The following is a 22,104-nucleotide window of genomic DNA, read 5'->3' on the forward strand; positions in this document are numbered from 1 at the left end:
GTCATTGAACAATGTGGGCCACAACTAATGTTGTATTCCTCCCATGTGTCTATTTTGTATCTCCAGATCTAAGGTTTCACCTATTTACTGCAGGGACATGTATTCTTTTTTTCTTCTTCTAACATTCAGTGAAGAGAGCCTATTATTGGGGACTTCAATAGTCAGCATCGATTTTTAAGTGCTCTTAAGGATCTGTTGCTCTTTTTTTGCACTTTACATAATTTTGCATCCTGACTGTAATTCAGTTACATGGCAATCTGAATAATGCCAATTGTGTTGAAATGCTATGTTAGACTTTTTCATGTGTTATGAAGTAATGGAAGATTATATTGGTAAATGTTAACAACAGGTTTTAGCTTTTACCTTGAAGACTTCTTACAGTTAATTATCTATGTATTGATCATAGAGCATATTTAAAGACAGTTCAAGATCATCAGTGTTAAAAGTTAGTATTAAGAATATGACAGTATATTATTTACAGGATTCTCATTTCTGGTTTCATGTCTCTGTTAGGTAATCTATAAAGGCCATCAGCATTTGAGCATGTGTAATGAATTCATAATTAAACACTTGACTATTGATTACTGCAGCAGACTGTTGTGCACTGTACTTAGCATTGGATTTTAACCAGTTTACCTTCCTCCATTTTGTGGCATATTCATAACAGATAATATCATAATGAGACTGTATTTCCCATTGTTATGGTAAATTAATAAACAGCACAAATTATGTGAATCATTGAAATAAATTTCTTGCTTCACAGTGCTGCTGGTGTATAACATGAAAAAAGATATAATTTTAAAAATGCAGAGAGATGGTGAACAGAGTACTAATGTTGTAATGGATTTTAAAAAGTGGGTAATGCTGTGGGTCAGGGATTTTTGCAATTGTACTGCACAGCATGGTTATAAATACCTCGTTCTGCAACATCAACACTGGTTGGAAAAGCAAGTATAAACCATTCGCATCTATGTGTTTTATTTATTTGTTGGCATTGGCATTAGAAACAAGCAACTGTATCATGCTGATTACATAATACCTTTTAATGGAATTTTTTCATACCAACACTATTTTTATATACTATGACATTATGTATTACTTAGTAACCCAAGAAAAATTTTTGAGAATTAAATCAGTTTTAATGTCAGTGTCCATCAGTGGATTATTTTTAAAGTATTGATCTTATTAACTCTATTACTTACTAACTTGTATTCTTCAGGTATGAATTCAAATGAAGATAATGTAATAAAATATTGCACATTAGCTTAAACTGCGTGTGAGACAATTGGATACTTGAAGTGAAAATTAGTTTATGTTAAAATGTATAAAAGTACACATTAAAATATCCACAGATATTCTATAGAATGTCATTCATGCTCCTTAAAAGTTGATGTGCAAAGCACTGAGATGAGATGCTGTAGGCATTTCATAAAGCCTACCACAGTACAGAGTTTTTTTAGAAGCAAGTGGTTTATTAAGTGGGGTGTTCATTTTAACTGAAGACACTGAAATACCATATTTTGAAAACTACACATCGGATCAAAAAAAGTCATAACTCCAATTTGTTGTCTCAAAAGTGGACATCCAGTGACACTGCACTTGACCACCACCCCCCCTCCCCCCACTACCCTGTGCATGGGTGATGGGGGTGACTTTGAAATCTTCAATGAGAATCCCCATTTTTTATTGCAAATGATTCTATGGCAAAATCTACATACATTTTGTCTGAAGCATTTTCTTCATTTCACCACAGATGACACTGTAATCAGAGGAATAGGAAAGGGTACACAATTGTAATTTAGACATGCTACTCAATGGCCCTTGAATATTCAATGGGATGTGAAGTTCCACCTCCATGCTGCAATGGTAGGACAGGCTGCAATGTTGTATTCCTCCAACATATTGAACAGGAGACTACTTGACGCACCACTGTGGCTGTGGTTTGATGTGAACACTACTCTATTTTTCACTTACAGTAAGTGTTGAAATGTAGTACCACCAACTTCAATACACTTAGTAATCCACTCTTCAAATGACCATATACAGGACAAAAGCATTTGTGCGGGAATGTCATCACAGGTGTTTCTAATGTGGTCAATCATATCTTCATGGCATATTGTCACTTGCTGGTACATCTTATCTTTTAAGTACTCCCACAGAAAGAGATCCAGAGGCTTCAAATCCAGTGACTGAGTGGGCTAATTAATAGGGTCACCTTTGCTGATCCACCGACCAGTGTAAACACAGTCTAATACTTCCTGTGCTTCAATTGAATAATGCACTGGGCAACCATCATGCTGAAATCATATATGTTGTTGAACATCCAGGGCAACAGCCTGCAGTACTACTGGTAGCCCCTGTTCCAAAAACGTTTGATATTTGTGTCCATTCAATGTGTCATTGATAAAATACAGACCAATGAGCTTGTTCCCCCTGATGCTACACGATATGTTAACCAACCAAGGACATTGTTGGTCAACTTTCTGTACCCTGTGAAAATTCTCTACACTCCAGTAATGCATGTTATGCCAGTTAATGCTACCATGGTTTATGAATTTAGACTCATGGGAAAATAGTACCCTGGAAAAGAAAGTGAGGGTCATTTGAATTTGTTGATATACCCATTCACAAGACACTGCATGGTTATGGAAATTGGTACTATGAAGTTCTTGGTGCAGTGACATATGGTATGGATGATACTTGTGTCAGTATTACCTATGGACATATCAGAACTACAGTGTAGCTGCCATGTGCCTATCTGAGGGTTGTGGCACACTGCTGCTTGTACAGCTATTTCATTAGCTTCTCCTGTAACATGTTTGCTTCATTTCCTTCTGCCAGTCTGGATGCTATCATTAGACATAAAGGTGTTCACAAGTGTGTAAGGAAAAAATGAGAGTGAGCATTCAATTGAAAATACTTGGCATAGAAGGCAACAGCAGCCACAACATTTCTCCTACATTCTCTATAAATCAAGACCATTTCAGTTTCTTCTTCTGTGGTTGTAACATTCACTGTCCACTTGCTCATCTGTTCTCCAAATGATAGGTAGTTTGCAGGCAATGAACACTCTTCAAGTATTGTTCTATCTGTTCTACCTCTGCATGATACGTGAGCTCCAGTTGCAGTGTATTGCCTATTATGATACGTTGTAGTTTACTACACGGCCATGGTCATGTGTCAAATGTTCCCCTGTTCAATATATCAGAGGAAAAAAATACTGCAAATGGGGTTTCCAATTATAAGTTATAAAATTCTAGTCTGTCCTACTCTTGCAGAATAGAGGTGGAGTCCCACATGCCATTGAATATTCAATGGCCATTGAGTGGAATCTCATAAATTAGGGTTGTGTTCCCATTTCTACTCCTCTGATTGCAGCACCATCCATGGCAAAACAAAGAAAATGCTTTGGGAAAAACTTATGTAGAGTTCGCTGTTGAATTGTAATCTGCATTTAACAAATGGGGGTTTCCACTGAAGATTTCGAAGTTGCCCACCTGCCACCCACATACAGGTTGAGGTGATGGGTTGAGTGTGGGATTGTTGGATGTCAGCTTCCGAGACAAAGAAATTGGAACTATAATTTTTTTTCAAGCTGATGTGTAATTTTTGAGATATTTCAATGTTTTCAGTTAAAATGAACACCCTGTATAATATGATGAACATGGCATTCACTTGGATCTTGGAAGTGATTACAAAAAAAAATTACCAACTAGAAAAAGCTATACTTTATGTTCAAGTTTGTAAAAATCCATTGTCATGTTAATGTATCTTTTGTGGGCAATTTTCAGTACCCAAAGTATCTAGATATAAGAAAAAATATTTGAAAGTGTGTAAATACTTACTATTTTTGAACAATTTTGATTTGTGAAAAAATTAGGCAAATGTTATTGTCATCCAATGCCAATTATAATATAGAATCTCACACATTGCTGATTTAATTAAGTTGGCAGTTAAATATTGGATGCTGAATCAGTCATTGATTTAATTAATAAGCAGTTAATTGAAAGAAATGTAATTATGCTTTCATTTATTTTTCAGATTTATGTGGCTAACTGTCATTGGCCTCTCCATTATAACAGCTGCATATATGGTCAATGTAGCATGGTATTTAAGTGAACGGCATCCTACTTTAACAACACTAGAAACTGATCACTATCCAATATGGAATATACCTTTCCCTGCAATTACCATATGCAACACCAATCAAGTGCTTCGTTCCAGGGCTCTGGAACTGTCAAAAAAAATGTAATCATAATATCAAATCTTCTGAAAACTTTTCCTGTCAGTTATAATTTCAGTAGCACTACTGACCAGGTGGTCACTTCTGTGCTATTAAATTCACAAATGAAATGTGGAAGTGGAAGTAAGACAGTTAATTTATATGACATTTGTGTGGTACTGTTTGAGAGATACATGCTTTAAGCAGGCAGCAGATGATATCCCTTCCCTATCAGTAGAAACACAAACATGATGCTGCACAGTACATGTACCCTTTGCAATCACTTGCATGACACAATTATGCTTAAGGTACCTGACATGAAAGTGGCATCAAGTAGGGGGAGAGAGAGAGAGGGAGAGGAAAAGCATGTCATGAAATGGAATGGGCAGACCATGAAAATCTGAAAACCAGGAGACTTATGTAAACAGGCTAGAGCTAGGCATAACTTAGATGAGGATTAAACATTAGTTAGAATTTGTTGCATAAAATGCAGAATGAAAAGCAGAATGAAATGAAGGGCAATGATGATGTGTAATCTATCCTACATGTTCCATGGCTACCATTAAGAAGTGGAACCTTCAGGGATATGAACGAGTCAGTCACACTTATGTCATCTAAGTTTAACTGAATAAATTAGCACATAAGCTGCGACTTTGAGAAAATCTGCTGAATTCTAAGCTTTTTTTTGTGTAGCCTTTGTTTATCTGCTATTAGTAGCTTTTCTTCCTTTCACTTCACCTGGTCCTCCTCAAAACAACAAGCCACTTTCCTTGGTGTTAACCTCAACCTCAGAGAAGGCTACATCACTACCGTGATACACATCAAACCTGCCAACCACCAGCAATACCTCCACTTCGACAGCTGCCACCTGTTCCTTCCCAGAATGACCTTTCCATACAGCCTAGCCACCTACGGCCATCACATCTGCAGTGACTAGCAGTCCTCCAAATATACCAAGGGCCTCACTGAGGCCTTCACAGATCATAATTAGCCTCTCAACCTTGTACAAAAACAGGTCTCCTGTGCCTTATCTCTCCAGTCACCCACCACCTCCCAAAGTCCCACTGTTCGGTCACAGTGGAACATTCCCTTCATGACTCACTAAAACACAGGACTGGAGCAATAGACTCACATTCTCTGTCAGGGTTTTGACTACCTCTTGTCGTTTCCTGAAATGAAAAATGTCCTACCAACAGTCCTTCTCACCCCTCCCATGCTATTCTGACATCCACTGAACATACACAATATCCTCATTCGTCCCTACACAGTCCCCGCTCCCAACCCCTAGCCTCATGGCTCATATCCCTATAATAGACCTAGATGTAATACCTGTCCCATACATCCTTCACTACCCACTTCAGTCCAGTCATAAGTATCACCTGTTCCATCAAAGGCAGGGCTACTTGTAAAACCAGTCATGTGACCTAGAACCTAAGCTGCAACCACTGTGCTTCATTCTGCATGGGCATGACAACCAACAAGCTGTCTGTCCTAATGAATGGCCACTGACATTCTGTGGCCAAGAAACAACTGGACCATTCAGTTGCTGAGCATGCTGACAAACACAATGTTCTTCATTTTAATGACTGCTTCACAGCTGTGCCATCTGGATCCTTCCTATCAACACCAGCTTTTCTGAATTGTGGAGGTGGGAATTCTCCCTGCAATATGTCTTATGTTCCTGTCACCCTCCTGGCCTTAGCCTTTGTTAGTCATTGTCCTTCACCCACCTACCCCCTTCCCTGTTCCCACACCACAGCCTTCTACTCCACAAGCACACCCACAGTATTTTTACTTCTCTCCTTTTCAGTCTCCCCTCCTCTTGCCCCCTCTCCCCTTCGCCCTCTGTCTGACCTCTTGACTGCACCTAGATGCCTTACCCTCTCTCCTTCTTGGCCCTGTACCCTCCCACAAGCAGCACTGTACCATCCTCCACCCATACCATGCTGCCCCTCGCCCTTTCCAACCCAGTCATTTTCTTACCTCCACCATTCAAATTGCTTCTCCCATCATGCACAGTTACTTTCAGTCTGGCCCAGGCAGCCAGAGACAGTGATCATGTAGATGTGAGCTGCATTTGTGTGAATGTGTGTGTGTGTGTGTGTGTGGAAAATAAAAAAAATTAAAAAAATAAATTAAATAAATAAATAAATGTGTGTGTATGTTGTCAATTTTAGAAGAAGGCCTTCTGGCCAAAAGCTACACAGTTAGCAGTCTTTTTGTTGTGCCTGTCTGTGACTCAACATCTCTGCTACATTGTGAGTAGCAGTCTATTCTTTTCATTAAAGTGTCATTATTCCATCTGGATTTTCCATTGTTTGATTTAGCTTAATATTTATTGGAATACTTTTGTATTTTTCAAAGAAAATATTTTTACATCTATAAATACTGACTCCTGTTATAGTGCATTATTACTTGTCATATAGCTTTATAATAAACACTGCTGCTTGTCTGCAGCTAACAGAAACATTCAATTACTGAATCTAGGTATTCAGATGATTTGTAGAAAGAGTGAATAATGAGATATGTTTTTAATTTTCTTTTGAATTGGTAGGAATTATTGTTTTCTCAGTTTATGTCAGATGGAAGATTTTTAAATAATTTTTTACTAGTGTATATAACTGTATTCTGAACCGTACACATGTCTATATGAAAATTGTGACTATGTATATCACACTGCAGTTGAAAATGATTTTTATTATCAGAAACAAAAACCATTTCAGATAAATATATTGGGAAATGAGTGTAAGAGTTCCAAGATCTTAGAAAGGCTTCTGTCAGATGTATGATTGTTTACTTTACACAGTATTTTTACTTCTCATTTCTGCTGAATGAACATTTTATTTACTTTAGGTGCTCTGCCCCAGAAGATAATTACAAAGGCAACAGGGAATGGAACTATGCAGAATAAGCAAACAGTCTTTTCTAATTAGGCCAAAACAATGGGAGATGCTTCTAAGGGCATAACATATTGAACTGAACTTCTTAATTAGTTTATACATGTATTGACTCCATTGTAACATGTTCTCATACTAGACCTAACGGAAATTTAGACATTGTGCTTCATTCCTTGTCTGATAAATAATGTCTGCCTGTGGCACTGAAAGATTATTATTTCTTATTTGAAATAACATAATGTAAACTTTTGCTATATTTAAACCTAAACTGTTGTATGGATCATGAACCTAAATTCTGGGGAGGCTACAAAATGTATGAGAAAATCTCCTTTCCTTCCCTTTTAATGAAAGTGTAACTTGTGTGCCTAGTGACCACCACCACTACGACTAATACTACTACTATTACTACTGCTAATAATAATAATAACAACAACAATGACACTCACTTTTATTTATAGATGAACCAGTAGAGTGGGTGTTTCAGCACTGTTACTTGTAAAACAAGTTAACTGGATGATTCTTCTTCTTCTCAAATCATACTATGTGCTTTCAGGCATTCGCAGTACTGGTTTTTCAACCAAGGTGCAAGCAAGAGCTGATAATGATAAGTGAACCTGGGCCATAATGTTCCTCAAATAAATTTTTATGCATTTAAGACAAGAAATACTCCTTTCACATGAAATACTTATTGTAGGGATGATAGAAATTAGACAAAATAGTTTGAAAGCTTCTTGAAGAATTTAGTCCGTTTCATTCTCAATTATTCTTTTGATAACAACTCCCAAACTGACAGACGAAATCTTTCTTTAAGCTCAAAAGAAAATACAGTCTATAGTTGTACAAATAACTGCAAGTGATTGATGGATGCACTATAATGAATCCAAACCCTCTACAGGGAAATGCTGAGCATAATTTACGAACTGAGTAGCATCACATAATTTAAGAAAGGGAGTTTATCACGAAGTGAAAATCTTGTCTCTGACTGCATTACAATATTACACAATACCTCAAACTACACCTGTTTATATTTTGGCATCAAAGGATTGCCAATGCATTCATTCATCATTTGAGCTCAATCTGTGGAAGCTTCAGGTTGTGAATTAGTCAAGCATTTCATGGAATTTAGAAAGTCAATCAATTTATCATCATTTCTTAAGTTTTTTATGTACCCTATGCATTCTGAGACACCATTGTTACAAAACTGAGCATCATTATGTTGAAAGCCAGTTCAGTCTTCAAAAACATACTTTCTAAAACAGAGGGAATGAAAACAAAGTCAAGGTCTAGGGGGCTATTTTTGAAACCATAGACTTCTCTTGCAGTCACTGCACTCAGGCTTGGACTATCAATCATTTCATTTAAAACCTCAATTAGCCCCAGACAGTTTTCATGAATGGTTGTCTTTGTTCTGGTAGTATAGTTCCATTTTGTTTCACTGTCTGAAGGAATACATTTACCAACAATACTGTAGAGAATTGCTGTGCATTTGGAAGACTGGTGGAAGAAAGCAGGAACACTCTGAAATGTGGAGAAAAAATGCTTAGTGGTTTTATGCAAGAACAGCTTTGCCACTAAACTAAATCCAATTGATGTGCAAAACAGTTAGTAAAAAGAGCTTGGGGAGGGGGGCAATATCACAGACCTTAGTTTGCAGGCCATTTAATTCTCCATATTCAGCAACAACTAAAGTAAGAGCAATCTAGAGAGACAGCACCACATCTGCTGGCCTCTCCTGCCATCAAAGTGCACAGCAACACATCTATGACAGCCTGTATCCCTCTTGTATTCCTTGTAATGGTGTCTGGTATCATGGCAACTGAGTGTTTGCAGGCAGCCTCAAATGGCTGTGGCCTCCTCACCATATGCTTCAGGCCTCCAACTGCTTTAGGTTATGGTTAAGCCTTTGCACTTTGACTTGTTGTAATGCTGGTAGTTTAGAAGAGCTAACATAGGATAACGTCTTTCGCTCTTGCTGACAAAAGTGCATAAAGATTTACTGTAAAAACTGTTATTGCTTCTACAACTACTATTACTTCTAACACAGAAAAATGAGGAGGCCCAGCCTCCCTTGTCTCCTCTGATCAGCCACCACTATTACACTATGAGTTATGAACCAGGGTGAGTACTCAAAGACTACCTCTCGGAGCCATAAGATACATACATAAAGGGAGAAGAAGTTGAGAAAGAGTGAGAAATGGATGAGTATTGCAGCAGGAAAATGCCTAATGCTTTAAGTGTGGAAGATCAAGAATCTGTTAACACCATCATTTTGTTATTTTCAGTATCATGACTAATTAGCAAGACTTGAAATTGAATCATAGTGTGACAGTTACTGAACGAACTTACTCAGGAAACAAAATAATATGAAAGCTGTTGAAATATTATGTGAAAATGTATATAACTTATATATCTTGGAGCCATTAAAATCTGAACAGCTAATTGTAGGAGAAACAACATCTCAACTTTGAAAGCTGACACAACAACAATAAATCTTCTCTCCACTGACAAGCAGTTTCTTTCAACCTTACTATGGATAGTAAACATGTATTTCATCCATATACTGTTAGCTATAGTAATAAAAAACAGAAGATGGGAGTACCATAATGAAAGAAAGAGTAATCAATACAGGTGCTAGGGAGAAGGAAGAATTGCTCACATAGGGGATGGGGAGAAAAGAGGATTGCTCCAAGCCTTATGAACATGAGAAATGTGCTTGAACATCCTAGCCATTCTTAGTTTCTCTTGTTCTGTGTCCTCTGAAGAAACTTATTAAAAAATGTGAAAGATGGGGACATAACTGAGTATTTCTACCATGTTTCAGTTTCAGTGACTTCTGAATAAATATTCCTTTCCAATCTCAAAGTTAATTAATACATGAGTTTTTATGCTAATTTTGAACTAAGAAACAAAAATGAAAATATTCCACTATTAGACAAAACTCACAAACATACTGTGATGTTGTGTGTGTGTGTGTGTGTGTGTGTGTGTGTGTGTGTGTGTGTGTGTGTGTATTTGTACTTAGGGTATGAAAACAGTGAAGGCCCAAAATGTGATTGGTTTCATGTATTTATGTTTTGCTGAGCAATCATCTGCAAGTGAGTAATTGTCTTACCTCATTTTTATTGGGTTATTTGCATCTTAGAATCTCCATTTTTATTAAAATTTCTGAATTTACAAACTTCTGGTAATGAGGAATTTAAAAATTATTTCTCTACTGTTGCAGAATATTCTAGGGCTTAAGACTTCTAAGAAACATAATGTAATGGCACTGGGATGTGAATTGTGGGCTTTTATAGGTACACTCATAGACACTCTCCTCAGCCTTGTCTTGCATATATAATGAGTATGCAAGTAGCTAAATGGTGTTCAACTCATATTTTACTTTTAACAACATTAGGAAATGTTTATGTATGTCCCATATTCGTTAATTGTGTGAAACTTAGTAAGTAAGTTAAGAATTGGTGAAAGAAGGTACAACTATCAGTCACAACTTCTGTTTATTGTAGCAATCTAGATTTTGGTCACTGAGTGAGCATCTTCAATGCAACCGATAAAGTTAACACATTTCAGCCGTTATTTGGCATAGACCCATTTGGACTATACAAGCCAAGAGTTCAAATTACATTGAGTAAATGCAAAATAATGGTTCAAATGTATTAACTTTACCTGCTGCATTTAAGATGGTCACTCGTTGACCAAAATCTAGAGCTGCTACAATAAACATAAGTTACGACTGAGTGTGGTACCTTCTTTCATAAAATGAAATATGTACTTAAGCTATACGTAATACTATAGTGTGAGTAAGTACATTTTTTACTGTGTCATATTTCTGTATAAAACCCTCTTGTACATTACCGCAGTGGCAGATACATATGGGATGCACGCAGGGTGCGTGCTTCCCCCCCTTGCAGGGCCGCCCGCATTGACACCCGTACCGCCCCTGCCAGTCATCCTGCACACTATTCATTTGTTTCTTTCATCAGTCAACTCGACTCAATCAAGTTATCGAGTACTTATACTTTCCTATGTAGTATGCACATCCACGTCATCGTATTTCGCATGTTTCTGTCTGGCACATAGACAGCTAACACATGGCTGAGGCCGACAATGGGCGAGGATCGACTTAATGGCTTAGCTCTGTTGAACACTCACCCTGACACTGATTATCCTATTGACGATGTAATTAACCAGTTTTCTAGGAAGAATAGGCGCATAAAATTCATCATTTAAGAAACTTGTAACTTTTTTGTATCATAAGATGGCATTAGCTTGTATATGTGTACAAACAGTTTAAGTAAAACTTTCTAAAATTTTGCATGTGACTTGATTGTTTTTTATTATGGTAAAAGAAAAGGTAGCTCAAGATATCTTTAGCATCCCTTTCTTGAGGTTTTTCTGTATCCACCACTGCATTACCCATGATGAGATTGATCAATGCAAATACCAGAATTAAAGAAATGTCATTTCTGTTTTCTTACACACTTGATTGCAAATTTGTGTTCTCCCTTTTAATCAGAATATTATTATTATGTAGATACCTGACATTGTTTATGTTTATTATTAGATACTTGCAGTTTGCAGCATATGTGGTGATTCACTAACCTTTTTGGCTGCTAAATATTGAAATAAATGTTAATTTTGATTGTTTTACATTTAACTCTTTATAGTTTAAGTATATTTATGAGATTTAGTATGACCATTTGTTTCTTTTAGATCTGTTGTTATCAAATTGGCACCTGTTGTTAATTGTCTATTTTTCTTTCAGGGTATTACCAAAAAATGTGACACATCAACAGATTTTCAAAAACTTGCAAATAGTAACACAACTGTTAAACCCAAATATTTATGAGCAGAGAGATGATTTGACTAACTTGCAGGAGACAATTGATGCAAATAATATTTCAGTCAGAATGTTAACCAAATATGTAAGTAATGATATATATCTCAATTAAAAAGCAAAAACTTTAATTCTGCAGATGTACTTTTATTTATATACTTTTGTAACAAAAACTTACATAATATTTACAATCTAAACTCATATACAATTAAAATTACAGCTAGCTCCACAGTGCGAGCAACTCATTGCTAACTGCACATGGAAGGGACGCTTTGTACATAATTGCTATAAGATGTTCCAAGATATAACAACTACTGAAGGGCGTTGCTGTGCATTCAACTACAATGGATATCTGGAAGAAGTTATGAAGTAAACTCACTCTTTTTTCTTTAAGAGACTTGTTTCATTGTGCAGCATTCAGTCTTAAAAGAGTTTTTATGTAAATGACATTTACTGATTTGCAAAACAGGACTGTGATAATTTGATACGAGAATCACTGTTACTGCTTTCTTATGGACTATTACAGCTACATCTACATCCATTCTCTGCATACCACTGTGGAGTACATGGCAGAGGGATTGTATAAATGCCCCATGCACACAGTTTAATTAGTCTAATCTTGTCCTCATTATACCAAAGTTTTTAAAAATTTGATGTCATGAATGCATTAATAACTTACATTATATGTCCAAAAATTATGGCATTTCGTATTCTAAATAAATGCTACAATGGAAAATACACTTATAACTTTTCTCTGATTAGTTATAATAATGGGGTTGATCATAGTTACTCTTTATCTGCTGCAATCGTGGCCGTGAGTACATTTACAGTCACTGTAACATTTAACTTCAGAAAAGTTAAATTTAAAATTAATCTTGTCTTATGTTTTAAATACATTTTTATACTTTCAAAACAAAATTAAAATATTAATACAAAGGCAGACAACACTTACAATACAAAAGGAGCAGCTACATGCTCACTGCTCAAAAACTAAAACCAGACTGACTCCCTATGCCAACATGGCAGTTAGTATTTATACTTTCTTAACAATCCTGAACAATCCTCAGCATTGTTTAAAATTATTATTTCATTAATTAACAATTAAAACTCTAATCCTAAAACAAATTATATGTTTCAATTATTACCTAGATTCTTATATATTAAACACATGAGTAAATTCTAGTCTATACACTAATTCTATGGTGTATAAATGCTTAGGTGATAAATGTTAACAATACACTTGTTATATTTACTAATTACAGAAGATTCAAATCATATAAAATGTTCCTACCAATTAATGGGCTTCTACACATTAGTGTAATCAAAATTGCGTAATTATTTTCTGCATAACTTTTTCTCAAGTACTTATTTTCATACACTTCTATGTCAGAAATTACTGTTCATGGCTAAATTTATGTGTTTAAGTTAATTTCAATTAGACTGTTACGTTTCACACTCTGCCAAGTACTTCACAGTGGTTTACAGAGTATGGATGTAAGTGTAGCTGTAATATGTCATAAGAAAGCAACAACAGTGATTCACATATCAAACATTGCCTAAATTATCACAGACAATTTAGATGTTTTAAGTAGAATATTCATGAATTTAGAAGAAGTTAATAATTTTATTTATTTTTACTCCATTGTGTCAACCTTCAGGAACATGAACAATTTTAATTAGCTTAGTGGAAAAGGAGAGAAGTAAAAAGCCTGGGTTGGTAGAATGAGGATTGTGTAGTGCTGGAACAGGAGCAGTGAAGGGGGTGATTGGGTGAGGACAAAGTCTAACAAGGGTTGAGGCCAGGAGGGTTACGGGAACATAGGATATATTACAGGGAGAGTTCCCACTGTGCAATTAAGGAAAGATGGTGTTGGTGGGAAGGATCCATATGACACAGGCTGTGAAGCAGTCATTGAACCGAAGGATGTTGTGTTGTGCAGCATGCTCAGCAACAGGATGGTCCACTTGTTTCTTGGCTATAGTTTGTCAGTGGCCATTCATGTGGACAGACAGCTTGTTCATTGTCATGCTCTGATAGAATGTACCACAGTGGTTGCAGCTTAGCTCATAGATCACATGATTAGTTTCACAGGTAGCCCTGCCTTTGACGTGATAGCTGATGTTTGTGACCAGAATGGAGTAGGTAGTGGTGGGAGGATGTATGGGACAGGTTTTACATCTAGGTCTATTACAGGAATATGAGCCATGAGGTAAGGGGTTGGGCATGGGTGGTTCAGGGACGGACGAGTATATTGTGTAGGTTTGGTGGACAATGGAGTACCACAGTGGGAGGGGGGGGGGGGAGGGTAGTGGGCAGGACACTTCTCATTTCATGGCACAATGAGAGGTAGTCAAAACATTGTCGGAGAATGTAATTCAGTTGCTCCAGTCCTGGATAGCACTGAGTTATGATGTGACTGCTCCTCTGTGGCCAGTCGGTGAGCCTTTGGGACGTGGTGGGAGATAGGAAAGACAAGGCCCAGGAGATTTGTTTTTGTACAAGGTTGGGATGACATTTACAGTCTGTGAAGGCCTCAGTGAGACCTTCAGTATATTTTGAGATGGACCATTTGTCACTGCAGATGCAACAACCACAGGTGGCTAGGTTGTATGGAAGGAACTTCTTGGTATGGAATGGGTGACAGCCGTCACAGTGGAGGCATTGCTTTTGGTTAGTAGGTTTGATATGGACAGAGTTACTGATGTAGCCATCTTGGAGGTTAACATCTAAGTAGGTGGCTTGTTGGGTTGAGTAGGACAGATGAAGCAAATGGGAGAGAAGCTATTGAGGTACTGGAGGAATGTGGATAGGTAATCCTCCCCTTTGACCCAGATCGCAAATATGTCATCAATGAATCTGGACTTGTTTAGGATTATGGTTGCTTAGGAAGGATTTCTCTAGATGGCCCATGAATAGGTTGGCACAGGATGGTGCCATGCAGGTGCCCATAGCTGTACCCTGGAATTGTTTGTTTCTAGGTAATGCCTTCAAAGGAGAAGTAATTGTGGGTGAGGATATAGTTGGTCGTGGTGACTAGGAAGGATGTTGTTGGTTTGGAATCCATTGGGAATTAGGAAAGGTATTCTCCGATAGCAGTAAAGCAATGGTCATTAGGGATGCCAGTGTAAAGAGAGGTGACATCAATAGTGATGATCAGGGTTCCATGTTTTAAAGGGACATGAACTGTGGAGAGATGGTGGAGGATGTGGTTGGTATCTTTTATATCAGAGGGTAGATTCTGGGTAACAGGCTGGAAGTGTTGGTCTATGAGAGCAGTAACTGGCCACAGTCAGTGTCCTGGGAGGTTGGGTTTATGGACTTTAGGAAGCATGTAGAAGGTAGAAGTGTGGGGAGTGGTAGGGCTGAGCAGAGAGATGGACTCTGGGGGAGAGTTTCTGGGATGGGCATAAGGATTTGAGGAGGGACTGGAGATCCTCCTGGATTCCTGGAATGGGGTCACTGTGCCAAGGTTTTGTAGATGGCTGTATCTGGCAGCTGGAGGAGTCCTTCTGACAGGTAATGCTTGCAGCTTGAAGCAGCACTTGTGCAGCCTTTGTCCAGAGGTAGGATTATGAGATTGGTAACAGTTTTTAGATGGTAGACTGTGGCTCTTTCTGCAAACGTAAGGTTAGTTGCAAGCCGAGGGATTTGGGGAATGATGGTGGGGCAAGCTTCAATGTTAAGAAATATTGAAATGTTAACTGGGGATGATTTAGGGGCAGGGAGGGTGGATCACAGTTGGATGGAAGAGTGAATTGAGACAGGCTTGGTTCAACTTTGGTCTCTGGTTGAGTCTGATTGGTAGGGTTGGTGGCGCAAAGGTGTTTCCAGTGTAGGGACTGGGAGAAGGAGATAAGGTCTTTAACAAGTCCTGCATGATTGAATTTGGGAGTGGGGCAAATGGTGGGGTCTTTGGAAAGGACTATATTTCTGTGGGGGTAAGATTTCTTTAGGAAAGGTTCATGACTGTGTTTCAGGTTTGTTTAGCTTATGGGTTCTGTGTGGTGATGGGGTAAATGTGGTAGGTCTGCAAGACAGGGTTTGTCAGCTATGAGAGGACATGGGGGAGGTTTGGAACTTGTTGTAAGGCTGCTGGACAGTGGTGATTCAAAGCGGGAGTAGGAAGTGAGAGGGTGAAGAGTTTTTTGAGGTGGCAATGTGTATGTTGCTCTAGTTCATGGAGGGTAAGAGTTTCAATGTGTGTTATGGATTCCAGGAATTTGGGATTGCATAGTAGGGGAATTTTATGGCTGGAGAGAAGAATCACAGTCTACCATCTAAAAGGGATCCCGACTTTATAATCTTACCTGTGGACAAATGCTCCACCACTGCTGTTTTCTGTCAGATAAATCCACCTACAAACCTTGCCACAGTGACCCCAATCCATAAATCCAGCAGGATCTGCAGTCTCTCCACAAATCCTTACGTTCATCCCAGAACCTCTCCCCGCTGACTATATCTCTGTTCACCCCTACCACTCCCCACACTTCTACCTTCAACATACTTCACAAAGTCCACAAACCCAACAACCCAGGATGCCCCATTGTGGCCAGTTACTGTGTCCCCACTGACAGAATCTCTCCTCTCATAAACCAACACCTTCAGCCTATTACCCAGAACCTGCCCTCCAATATAGAAGATACCAACCACTCATTCCACCAGCTGGCCAGTGTGACCAAGCGGTTCTAAGTGCTACAGTCTGAAACTGTGCGACCGCTATGGTCACAGGTTCGAATCCTGCCTCGGGCATGGATGTGTGTGCTGTCCTTAGGTTGGTTAGGTTTAAGTAGTTCTAAGTTCTAGGGGACTGATGACCACAGATATTAAGTCCCATAGTGCTCAAAGCCATTTGAACTTCCTCCATCGACTCTCCACAGTTGCTGTCCCTTTACCACATGGTGCCCTGCTCATTGCTATTGATGACACTTCCCTTTACACTAACACTGGTTGAACACTACCTTTCCCAATGCCTGTTGGATTCCAAACCAACAACCTCCTTCCTAGTCATCATGATCAGCTACAGCCTCTCCCACAATTACTTCCCCTTTGAAGGCATTATCTTCAAAAAAATCCAAGCTACAGCTATGGGCACCCACATGGCACCAACCTATTAATGGGCCATCTAGAGAAATCCTTCCTAAGCAACCATAATCCTAAACAAGTCCAGATTCATTGATGACATATTTGTGATCTGGGTCAAAGGGGAGGATTACCTATCCACATTCCTCCAGTACCTCAATAGCTTCTCTCCCATTTGCTTCATCTGTCCTACTCAACCCAACAAGCCACCTACTTAGATGTTAACCTCCAAGATGGCTACATCAGTAACTCTGTCCATATCAAACCTACTAACCAAAAGCAATGCCTCCACTGTGACGGCTGTCACCCATTCCATACCAAGAAGTTCCTTCCATACAACCTAGCCACCTGTGGTTGTTGCATCTGCAGTGACAAATGGTCCATCTCAAAATATACTGAAGGTCTCACTGAGGCCTTCACAGACTGTAAATGTCATCCCAACCTTGTACAAAAACAAATCTCCTGGGCCTTGTCTTTCCTATCTCCCACCACGTCCCAAAGGCTCACCGACTGGCCACAGAGGAGCAGTCACATCATAACTCAGTGCTATCCAGGACTGGAGCAACTGAATTACATTCTCCGACAATGTTTTGACTACCTCTCATTGTGCCATGAAATGAGAAGTGTCCTGCCCACTACCCTCCCCCCCCCCCCCTCCCACTGTGGTACTCCATTGTCCACCAAACCTACACAATATACTCGTCCGTCCCTGAACCACCCATGCCCAACCCCTTACCTCATGGCTCATATTCCTGTAATAGACCTAGATGTAAAACCTGTCCCATACATCCTCCCACCACTACCTACTCCATTCTGGTCACAAACATCAGCTATCACGTCAAAGGCAGGGCTACCTGTGAAACTAATCATGTGATCTATGAGCTAAGCTGCAACCACTGTGGTACATTCTATCAGAGCATGACAATGAACAAGCTGTCTGTCCACATGAATGGCCACTGACAAACTATAGCCAAGAAACAAGTGGACCATCCTGTTGCTGAGCATGCTGCACAACACAACATCCTTCGGTTCAATGACTGCTTCACAGCCTGTGTCATATGGATCCTTCCCACCAACACCATCTTTCCTTAATTGCACAGTGGGAACTCTCCCTGTAATATATCCTATGTTCCCGTAACCCTCCTGACCTCAACCCTTGTTAGACTTTGTCCTCACCCAATCACCCCCTTCACTGCTCCTGTTCCAGCACTACACAATCCTCATTCTACCAACCCAGGCTTTTTACTTCTCTCCTTTTCCACTACCCCCCACCCTCCCCCTCACCTCTCCCCTTCCCACTGTCTGACCTCCCGATTGCATGTAGCTGCTGTAACCTCTCTCCACCTTGTCCCTGGACACTCCCCACAGCACTTCACTGTCTCTCACCCCTATGCTGCTGTCCGTCCCCCTCCATGCCCCAGCCTCCTCCTTACACCCATCCAGTTGCCACTCCCATCATACACTGCTACTGCTGCTTTCAGAGTGGCTTCAGTTGCCAGAGACTGCAGTCTTGTGTGTGCGTGCATGGTGTGTGGTGTGTGTCTATTTCTTACAAAGTCCTTGTTGGATCAAAAGCTTATTCTGTAACAGTCTTTTTGTTGTGGCTATTTGCGACCCAGCATCTCTACTATATGGTGAGGGGCAACTTTCATTTTCATAATATTGTTTAATTAGCTTATGTGATTTTTTCTTAAATTTATTCATCTTCTCGATGAAACTTATTATACTATGCATGGTTTATTAGATTTAATATTTAGTTTCCATCAGCTGTTGTTGACTGGTGAAAGTTTTCTATCTAATTCTGTTCCATATGATCTCTTCTATCAGAACTACTCCTGAAAGTCTCTGTCAGTTTTGAGACAATTGTTGCTCTTGCCTTTCACAGGGAAAGTTTTACCAATCTCTTTGGCATCTATAAAATTGTACTGTTTAACAATAGGACTACAAATTTTGAGTCCTTTCTTACTGCGACTTTTTATATAATACACACATCAAAAAAAGTTTTGTATCACCTCAGTTCCGAGAGTTCAAGAAACTATACAGAAAAATGGATTTGAGATCAACATAAACATCATTTCCACCCTTTTTATTGCTCATGAAAGCCACACATTGCATGATGTACCACCATACAGTGAGATCTTCAGAGGTGCTGGCCCAGACTGCTGTACACACCAGTACCTCTAATTCCCAGTAGCATGTCCTCTTGCAATGAAGTGTGCCTGTATTTGTTGTGGCATTCTATCCACAAATCCATCAAGGCATTGTTGGTCCAGATTGTCCCACTCCTCAACAGCAACTTTCCATAGATTCCTCAGAGTGGTTGGTGGGTCACATTGTCCATAAACAGCCATTTTCAATCTATCCTAGGCATGTTCGATAGGGTTCATGTCTGGAGAACATGCTGGCCACTCTAGTCGAACGATGCCATTATCCTGAAAGAAGTCATTCAGAATATATGCATGATGGGGACACAAACTGTTGTCCATGAAGACGAATGCTCCACCAACATGCTGCCAATATGGTTGAACTATCAGTTGGAGGATGGCATTCACTTATTGTACAGCCATTATGGCACCACCCATGACCACCAGCAACATGTGTTGGCCTCACATAATGCCACCCCAAAGCAGCAGGGAACCTCCACTTGGCTGCACTCACTGGGCAGTATGTCTAAGGCATTCAACTGACCGGGTTGCCTCCAAACACGTCTCCGATTATTGTCTGGTTGAAGCCATATTTGACACCCATCGGGTGAAGAGAACATGATGCCAATTCTGAACGGTCCGTTCGGCATGTTGTTGGGCCCATCTGTATCACACTACATGGTGTTGTGGTTGCAAAGATGGATCTTGCCATGGATGTTGGAGTGAAGTTGCATATCATGCAGCCTATTGTGCACAGTTTCAGTAGTAACACGACGTCCTGTGGCTGCAAGAATAGCATTATTCAACATGGTGGCATTGTTGTCAGGGTTCCTCTGAACAATAATATGTAGGTAGTGATCAACTGCTGCAGTAGTAGCCCTTGGGCAGCTTGAGTGAGGCATGTCATAGACAGTTCCTGTCTCTCTGTATATCCTCCATGTCCGAACAACATTGCTTTGGTTCACTTCGAGACGCCTGGACACTTCCCTTGTTGAGAGCCCTTCCTGGCACAAAGTAACAATGCAGATGCAATCAAACTTCAGTACTGACTGTCTAGGCATGGTTGAACTACAGACAACTCAAGCCGTGTACCTCCTTCTTGGTGGAATGACTGGAACTGAGCCGCTGTCGGACCCCCTCCATCTAATAGGCACTGCTCATGCATGGTTGTTTACATCTTTGGGCAGGTTTAGTGACATCTCTGAGTGGTCAAAAGCACTGTGTCTGTAATACAATATACACAGTCAATGTCTACCTTCAGGAGTTCCGGGGAACAGGGTGATGCAAAACTTTTTTTTGATGTGTGTGTTTAAGATTTTCTTTCCATTCTTGTTTCCCCTGTGCAATATAGCGGTAAAATTTTTCTGGCTAATTTTGTTTCTTGTTTTTATATATCTCATTTAATAATCCGCTTCAATGCTTCAGGCTCAATTACAATGTTGTAATGTCTTAATTTTATATTCTAGCATATTGATTTCATCTTGTACCTGTTACATGCGACTCCATATGCTGTATGTACATTAAATTTTTTGTTCTTTTTTCTTTTGTGATTTAATTTTGAGAATCATATGGTTTCTGGTAAGTATTTGATTTTGGATGCCTGAACTATGTTGCTAAATGCCTGAACTATGTTGCCAAACTCAGCTGCTAAATGCCATGCAAGAAGATATTGTGGAGATCTTCTCGTGTAGTTTCTCTGACTCAGGTATGTGTATGAATTGAATGAATTATCTGCCAATCATTTTCCACATCATGGTTTTTATACCATCTTCCTGCTAGTAATAGACCTATGAATGTATGTGTAAATTATTGTCTGATAATGCTTCAATGTTGAAAGATGGAAGTTTATGACTCCTTTTTTGTTTGTGTACTGTTTTCATGTAAGTTTTCATATTGTTGAGTCTAACCTATGTGTAGAGTTAGTTACCTAAGTGTTTCAAATGGAGATGATTTCTCATTGATATTATTTTTGACAAGTTTAAAAGATATTATAAATTTTCGTCTAACATAAATACAGGAAAGTTTATGGAAAAAGTGACATGCTACTTTGTCTGTAGCCTCATCATCTTTAAGTCATCAGGTGGAGAAACAGATTTGGAATATTCTTTAATTTCTTTGAAGCAGCAAATTTATATTAAAATGTCCACAAATAATGTTTCTCCACTTAAGCCTGCATAATGTCATCAATACTTCTACATCTACATCTACATCAATACTCTGCAAACCAGTGTGAAGTGCATAGCAAAAGGATGTCTCATTGTACCAGTTATTTGCTTTTTCCCCATTGCATTCATATATGGTGTGCAGGAAGCAACCTCCATGTGTGCTGTAATTTATCTAATCTTGCCCTCACAAGCCCTGTGGGAGCAATACATAGGGAGCTGTGGTATATTGCTAGAGTCATCATTTAAGGGCAGTCGTTGAAACTTTGTGAGCAGGCCTTCTCAAGAGAGCTTATATCTATTTTCAAGATTCATGCAGTTCAGTTTATTTTAGTGATACTCTCTCATGGTTCAGTCAAACCTATGACCATTCGTGCTGCCCGTCTATGTATAAGATGCAATATCCCCTATTAGTCCTACCTGGTATGGGTCCAACACACTTGAGCAGTACTCTAGGATTGGTCACATGAGTGAATAGTAAGCAATCACCTTTGTAGATTGACTGTGTTTCCCCAGTAGTTTACCAAGAAACTGAAGTCTGCCACCTGCTTTACCCACGACTGAGTCCATTCCACTTCATATCCCCATGAAGTGATTCATCCAAATATTTGTAAGAGTTGGCTGACTCCAGCTGTGCCTCATTAATCTTATAGTCATAGGATACTAAGTTTTTCATTTTGAGAAGTGCATAATTTTACGTTTCTGAACATTTGAATCAATTGCCAATCTTTGTACCACTTTGAAATCTTTCAAGATCTGACT

General features: G+C 39.1%; 1 protein-coding gene across 1 annotated transcript in view; it reads left to right on the plus strand.

Annotated features, from left to right (window-relative positions):
- Positions 1-22,104, plus strand: part of LOC126356137 (sodium channel protein Nach-like) — a 136,398-nt gene that overhangs the window by 9,347 nt on the left and 104,947 nt on the right. Inside the window, exons 2-5 of the mRNA XM_050006846.1 lie at positions 764-951; positions 4,042-4,248; positions 11,885-12,044; positions 12,177-12,325. Of these exons, the coding sequence (XP_049862803.1) occupies positions 902-951; positions 4,042-4,248; positions 11,885-12,044; positions 12,177-12,325 (566 nt within the window). The 5' untranslated portion in view covers positions 764-901. The remainder of the gene's footprint in view (positions 1-763; positions 952-4,041; positions 4,249-11,884; positions 12,045-12,176; positions 12,326-22,104) is intronic.

Source organism: Schistocerca gregaria, chromosome 3 (genome assembly GCF_023897955.1).
Source record: "Schistocerca gregaria isolate iqSchGreg1 chromosome 3, iqSchGreg1.2, whole genome shotgun sequence".
NCBI lineage: Eukaryota > Metazoa > Arthropoda > Insecta > Orthoptera > Acrididae > Schistocerca > Schistocerca gregaria.